The sequence below is a fragment of the Silurus aristotelis genome, assembly GCF_946808225.1.
Source record: "Silurus aristotelis genome assembly, chromosome: 11".
Taxonomy (NCBI): Eukaryota; Metazoa; Chordata; class Actinopteri; order Siluriformes; family Siluridae; genus Silurus; species Silurus aristotelis.
Window position 1 is genome coordinate 17,440,834 of NC_139584.1, and position 7,829 is coordinate 17,448,662.

Here is a 7,829-nt window from a genome sequence, read left to right on the forward strand (position 1 = left end):
TTGTTAACCCGGGCCTCGACCGATCCGGTATGAAATTCTCATTTGTGATCCGCATATTTGATTTGGCACATGTTTTACGCTGGATGCCCTTCCTAACGCAACCCTCCCCATTTACCCGGGCTTGGGACCGGCACTAAGAGTGCACTGGCTTGTGCCCCCCTAATGGCTGGGTTCTCATAATTATGACTTATTATCTCATAATTAGGAGATAAGTGGGGGCAGAATGTTAAATGTTAAACTATAATAATAATAGTTTATGCCCCGCACCATTCTACTGCCCTCCCTCTCATTCACACACCTAATAATTAGTATAGAACCTAGTAAATACAATAAAAGTAGCTTAATTAAACCTATTTAGCCTATAAGTTAACCAAACTCAAGTAACCAATTTACTAGGGGTGGGAGAAAAAATTGATTCACCAAACTATCGAGATTCTTTTTAAAACGATTTTGAGATTGATTTGTTTACCTCAGAATCGATATATATATATTAAATTATTTTACTTTTCCAGAGAGGTGGTGGGAAGACATTATAGCTTTTATTGCAACAGAGGGCGAAACATATTTTGTTGTTGTCTGTATTAGATGACGTTGTATCCATTTTAAGATGGCACGAGAAAGCAAAACCATGGCAGAGGCAGGGGAGTAGACCTCTTTGAGAATTGTTTAACAGATAAAGACACAGACAATGCGTCTAATATGGTTATCGCTGCCCAATTAACTAGCTTTCTCCATATAAAGTGCTACGCGCACACTCATAATCATAAACGCGCACTGAAGCTGCCCTCTGTCGCGAATTTACTCAGACGAGTACGACGCATCACTGGATATTTCCATAGAAGTGCTACAGGACTTCATGTTTTGGAGGAAAACCAAAAGTTACTGGAGCTCCCTGTGCACAAACTTATACCAGACGTTTCAACGAGATGGAATAGTGCCTATGACATGGTTGAACGTTTTCTGAAGCAACAGGCTGCAGTAACAGTTGCACTGCTCTCACCTGAGGTGAGGAATAGAGAGAAGGATATTAGCACCTTGACTGAGTTGGACATTGGAACAGTTTAACAGCACTTTTGTTTTATTTTAAAGAGTATCGTTTTTAGTTCAGGGTTCCCGCGGGGTCTTAAAAAGTCTTAAAAGCATTGAATTTATTAATTTGGAAATAATACCTTAAAAAGTCTTTAAAAAGTCTTGAATTTTGATGTCTGGGTCTTAAAAATTGTGCTGTATGTAAATTCTCCATATTGTAATTTTCCTCAAAAGTTTCATTTGTCAAGCACAATTATTTTGATTAAATGACGTAGTAAAAAAGTGGCAGAACCAATAATTGAGAACGCAGCACAGCCCCGGGTCACCGTACAAAATACTGCGAACAAGCGATGCCTTCAGTAAAGGAAGATCACGCGCTATGACACCACAGCCATAGACTACAACACAACACAACAAGCAAAGGAGAAGCACGAGAAATCAATGAAAATCTCAGCATTCCACAGGAACATTCCACTGACGCACGCAGTTATATTTTTAAAGTTTGTTTTTACGCTAGCTAGCTACCAATTTCATTCTGAGGTTATGGGGAAATGTAAATTGAATGAAGCATGGCTGGATAAAAACTCTTTTCCTCATTGGTTAAAACCAGTGGACAACAACGTTTTTGAGGCGTTTTGCACCATATGCAAAAAAAGAATTCAGCTAGGTACAATGGGAATGAAGGCATTAGAGTCTCATGCCAAGTCGTCCAAGCACATAAACGCTCTCAATGGACAAAAACAAACTCCTTTCATCGCCTGCGTGTTTCAACCAACTAATGTTAGCCAGCTTGCTGCTAGCGCTGCAGACCCTCCAGCTATGGCCGCAACTAGAGTGGAGCTGCGCACAGCTTTTGGGTCCACACCAACAATGAAAGCCGAGATGTTGTGGACTCTTAACACAATCGCTAAACACCAGTCCTAAAATGGAAACGAGGGTATCTCAGAGCTTTTCAAGTGCATGTTCCCTGTCTCCGACATCGCTAAAACGTTTACTTGCGGTCCCGACAAAACAGCTTACATAGCCAAGTTTGGTTTAGCTATCCACATCAAAGAAGAACTGGTGTCCAAAGTCAACAAATCGCCGTTCGTTCTTATGTTTGATGAGAGTCTCAACGAGACTACGAAAAACAAAGCTGGATATGCACGTCCGCTTCTGAAACGAGGGACAGGTTCAGTCCAGATATCTGGGCTCTCAGTTTATGGGACATTCCACTGCACAAGACCTGCTGTCGCATCTCAAAGTAAGGATAATCATTTTTTACTATAAAAGCTCATTAATTTATATTGATAGACTCAACTTCTGTGCATATACTCTTCTGTAACTGCAATATTACATGACCAATTAGTTATTTCCCTTAACAATATGTGCTCATCCAGTCCTCTTATTTGATTAATCAAATGCAACCCTTTTTTTCTCAGGAATGTATGGACAGACTGAACTTCAGGGACTTGGTGTCCATTTCAATGGATGGGCCCAGTGTGAATTGGGTCTGGCTAGGGATGCGGACAGGCTGGCTGAGGAGGCTGAAAGGAAGGCAGGAAGCAAGATGGCTGACCTAATCTCCAGGTCCAACCTCTTGCGGAGAGGCCATAAGGAGAAGTTGACAGAACTGGCTGTCCTTGATAAAGACATTGCTGCCCTGAGTGAAGAGCTAAGGAGTTGACTGTGTTTCTTAATTTAATTTAATTTATTGTTGAGTTCTGATTTTCGATGTTTATTGTTCAGGGGTCTCTCAGTTCCTCATATTCCCAGCATGGAATAAGTAGCTAGCTCATGTTAAAAAACAACTTAACATTGTTCGGCAAACTTTCTTGTGGCCTACTAAAATGTTTTTATTTTTCACACTGCTTGGCTTATCTTTTACCCATTCCACATTTAAAAAATAAATGAACACAAGTTCAAGGATTTTGTTTTTCTTTGCTGGTAGGGACGTGAAATAGGTATTAATTTTTTATATAAATGGTCTTAAAAAGGTCTTAAAAAGACTTGAATTTAACTTGAAGAAACCTGTAGGAACCCTGTTAGTTATTTTGTTGCACATTTAAATACTATAATTCAAGTTTTTGGTACTTGAAAGTTTTATGGTTCAAGGTTCTTTATGCACTATGTATGTTTATGCTCCTGAAATAACAGTTCTGAAAGATGTGATGCATTGTTTTTGTTAATATAACTCATATACAGTCTCTCTAAGGGTATGGTCAAGTATTTGCCATTGTCTAATCTTTATTAAGCAAACAAAAATCACAATTTAAACAATGAATCGCAATAGCTACAGAATCACAATATGTATTGAATCAGCACAAAGGTATCGGGATAGTATTGAATTGCCAGATTAGTGAATCATCCCAGCCCTACTATTTATTCCAAGTATTATTAAAATAATAATAATCAATTACTAATATATAGAGTAGAGTAGGGTCTGACTGATATTTTGATTGAAAAACCAAAAACAACGTAGAAGGCAGACTTACGCATGTTTTTTGGGAAAAAAGAGCTTGTGGGCCTCAGCCGCTGCAGAAGACATTGGTGAGCAATCGGGGTCAGACTCTGATACTAATATTGAGGTGAAAGAACGGGGGAAGTAGGAAAATAATCAGTAGCAAACCAACATGAAGGATAATTCATGCTGTTTTCTGATGATAAACAGCAGGGAGGTCAGGTGAGGTCTGTGTGTCCATATCACACGTAAAAGTACGCTGCACGATGCAAGGAGGCAGACAGGGGTTCTCTGGAATAGTTGGGGTAGAGAGATGTTAAATAAATCGAGCAATGAGAAGAGAAGAGTTGTAACTGACGATACTGTCTCCGGAGAATGCTCCTAAGAGATGTCCCAGAACATCTGTGAGATGGAGCTGAATAAAAGGAAACTAACAGAGATACGATGTAAAAAGTGTAAAATCACAATGACTTCTTCTTCTTCTTCTTTCGGCTGCTCCCATTAGGGCTCGCCACAGCGGATCATCCGTCTCCATACCACCCTGTCCTCTACATTTGCCTTTTTCACACCAACTACCTGCATGTCTTCCCTCACCACATCCATGAACCTCCTCCTTGGCCTTCCTTATTTCCTCGTACCTGGTGGCTCCCTCCTCAGCATCTTTCTACCAATATAATTCATATCCCTCCTCTGCACATGTCCAAACCATCTCAATCTCGCCTCCCTCACCTTGTCACCAAAACATCCTACATGCGCTGTCCCTCTAAAAAACTCATTTCTAATTTTGTCCACCCTCGTCACTCCCAACGAAAACCTTAACAACTTCAGTTCTGCTACCTCCAGCTCATCTCCTGTCTTTTACTCAATGCCACTGTCTCTAATCTATACAAAATCGCCGGTCTCAGCACAGTCCTATACTTTCCCTTTCATTCTTGCAGATACTCTTCTATCACAAATCACTCCAGTCACTCTTCTCAAACCACTCCACAGATAATCATCTCTTCTGATAGACTGGTTTCCACTACTCTTTCCCATACCTTCTTAGTGTGACTGATCAACTTTATTCCCCTGTAGTTACTGCAGGTCTGCACATCTCCTTTATTCTTAAAGAGCGGTACCAGCACACCCCTTCTCCATTCCTCAGGCCTCCTCTCACCTTCCAAAATCTTGTTAAACAATCTTGTTATAAACTCCACTGCCATCTCTCCTAAACATCTCCAAGCTTCTACTGGTATGTCATCTGGTACAACTGACTTTCCACTCTTCATCCTCTTAATAGCTGCTCTCACTTCCTCCTAACTAATCCTATCCACTTCCTGCTTCACCATCTCCACACCATCCAACCTTCTCTCTCTCTCTCTCTCTCTCTCTCTCTCTCTCTCTCTCTCTCTCTCTCTCTCTCTCTCCTTTTTCATTCAGCAGCTGCTCAAAATACTCCTCCATCTTCTCAACAGACTCTTCTCACTAGTCAACACATTTCCATCTCAATCCTTTATTGCTCTAACTCAGGGGTGCACACACTTTTTCAGCATGCGAGCTACTTATAAAATGACTAAGTCAAAATTATCTACCTACATTAAATATGCATAAATAAATATAATTTTTTTAATGTCATGGAATCTAATCAATTAAAATTCTAATTCATATCAACTGGTAGATCACGACCGATGTATTGGGCACCCCTACTCTAACGTGTAGCACATCCTTCCCAGCTTGGTCACTCTTCCTGGCCAATCGGTACAAATCCTTTTCTCCTTCCTTAGTGTACAACTTCTTATGCAGCCCTCATATGCCTTTTCCTTGGCTTTTGCTACATCCTTCTTTACCTGCTGTTGCATCTCCTTGTATTCCTGCCTACTTTTCTCATCTCTCAGCCGATCCCAAACCTGTTTCCACAACATATTTCTCCTTATGCTTTCCTGAACTTCCTCATTCCACCACCATGTCTCTTTGTCTTCCTTTCGATTTCCAGATGTCACACCAAGTACCTTTCTAGCAGTCTCCCATATCACTTCTGCAGTAGTTGCCCAATCATCCAGCACCTCTTCACCACCACCGAGCCCCTGTCTGACCTCTTCCTTGAATCTCACACTACATTCGTCCTTCTTCAGTTTCCACCATCTTATTTTTTTAAATAATTCAATAAACTAAATGAGCCTACACAGTACCACAGAGTATTGTATTCTCCTTAAGGTGCTCAGTTATTTGATGTTTGGTTAAAAAAAAGCTAGAAATCAAAATATACTTTTCAACACTGTCTTTATTAATTTTGAAACTATAAAATACAAGTAAATAATATAAAAAAAATAAAAAAATAAAAAAATAAAAAAATAAAAGGGGGGGTTACCTACATATTAAGCATACATTTATGGACATATACATACACATACATACCCATACACACATATATACATATGTATACATAAAAATTTTATGCATAAAAATGTGCCTACCCCCATCGCTATTGTCTAAAGTACCCTTTTCTAAGGGGATTGATCCAGCAATAAAGAGGAATGATGCTGTATCTTGTTAACAAAATTCCTAATCTGGAGATATTTAGAAAATGTGTTTTAGGTAGATCAAACTTTTGTTTTAAGTCCTGGAAACGAAGTATATTTTCATTACTAAATAAATCTCCCATCGTACACAAACCTTTTGTTGAATCCAGTATCGTGTGTCCCAGGTGTAAAGTTAGTATTACCCCAAATGGGGTAAATCGTGATAAATGAGGAACCTCCCCAAGATGTTTCAAGACTTCATACCATACCACAATAGTATTTTTTACAAAGGGATTGGAAGTAGCTTATTTAAAATTTAGGCAGGGGTGCCGAGTACAAATACAGATTTAAAGGCAGTTGTCCGGATGTACAGGCCTCATATTGCAAAAAATTTTTTGTGGCGGTGGTAGTGGAATTGACTGAAATAGGTACAAGGGTTTGGGGAGTACATTCATTTTAAGTATATTAATAATTCCAATTTGAGATATTGGTAGAGCTGACCACTTATTAATTGACTCAGTGAAAAATTTAGATATGCAATTATAAGTACTGGGGGCCAAATTATATATGTCTGGAATAATTCTAATGCCAAGATACAGAAAACCTTCATGACGTTTCATAAATGGGGTTTGAACTGGGGGTTTAAGACGTTCCGAATCTTTAAGAAATAAAATCATAGATTTGGACTCATTTATTTTATAGCCCGAGAAAGATCCAAATATTTTAATTAGACTCAATAGACATGGTATGTATGTACCTAATTTGGATAGAAATAATATAATATCATCAGCATACAAAGGTCATTTAATTTCAAGATTATTAATTGTTACCCCTGATATATCCTTACTTCTTTGTATTGCACTAGCCAAAGGTTCAATAGCCAATGTAAAAAGAAGCGGTGACAGTGGGCATCCCTGGCATGTACCTCGTGAGAGCTGGAACAATATGCAAATTATATTATTGGTCAATATCTCTGCAGTCTGATTTACATCTAAAATATTTATCTATTTTTTTTTTTTTTTTTTGCAATTATCTTTTTATTGATTTTTAACATTTTATTGACATAACAGACAGAAAAAAAAACAGCAAATTAAATCAACTCAGTCCATGGTCACAGATCACAGTTCATCCTTTGTGAATGATATGTAAACATGCCAAACCCCGTTATGACATGGTAGTGTCAGAGGTCCATAAGCGGTTCCCATATCTTTCGGAAGGCGTCTCCCTTATTTTTTTAGGGCGTATGTACGTTGCTCCAGTCTTAAAGTTTCATTTAGGATTTGTTTAAACAGATTAAATGATGGAGCTCTTTGTTGATTCCAATTGAGCAAGATACATTTCTTTGCTATATAAGACATTATGATAATCCTTTTCCTGCATGTGGTGTCCAGCGTCTTGTCCAATTCCGTGCCAAAGAGGTAACGTGTTGGTGAAATGTCCAGTGGGGTATTCACAATCTTAACAGTTAGATTATGTACCGCCTTCCAGAAATGTTTTAATTTCCTGCATTCCCAAAAAACATGCATAATTGACCCTTTACACGTTTTACAACGATGACATCTGGGGGATGAATTAGGGAACATTTTACTTAAGCGGAGCGGAGTAAGGTACATCCTGTGCATGAATTTATAATTTTGTTCGATTATTTGATTACAGGACAGTGAAGAAAAAACATTCTGACATATCGTGTCCCACTGATCTTCATCAAATGCACGCCCCATATCGTTCTGCCATATATTCCTGAGTGAGGTCAAGGAAGAGCTGCAATGTTCCAACAAAACACTATAAATTTCAGAGATTTTCCCTTTTAATGATGTTGATTTTACCAAAATCTCCTCAAGATTTGTTAGCCCCGAAGACAG

The 7,829-nt window shown here is 38.7% G+C and overlaps 1 protein-coding gene across 1 annotated transcript; it reads left to right on the forward strand.

The window, feature by feature from the left end:
- The first annotated feature begins 1,102 nt into the window (after positions 1-1,102).
- On the forward strand, positions 1,103-2,934 carry LOC310732762 (uncharacterized protein). The gene is made up of 2 exons (XM_083553402.1): positions 1,103-2,272; positions 2,451-2,934. Exons 1-2 carry the CDS (start codon positions 1,990-1,992, stop codon positions 2,693-2,695), a joined length of 528 nt encoding a protein of 175 aa, XP_083409528.1. The 5' UTR covers positions 1,103-1,989; the 3' UTR covers positions 2,696-2,934.
- Positions 2,935-7,829: the final 4,895 nt, after the last annotated feature.

Excerpts from the sequence above, each read along its gene's own strand:
- LOC310732762 (XM_083553402.1), top strand. The coding sequence starts at position 1,990 with ATGTTCCCTGTCTCCGACATCGCTAAAACGTTTACTTGCGGTCCCGAC. Across the intron at positions 2,273-2,450 it reads ACCTGCTGTCGCATCTCAAA|GAATGTATGGACAGACTGAA; the intron begins GTAAGGATAATC and ends TTTTTTTCTCAG.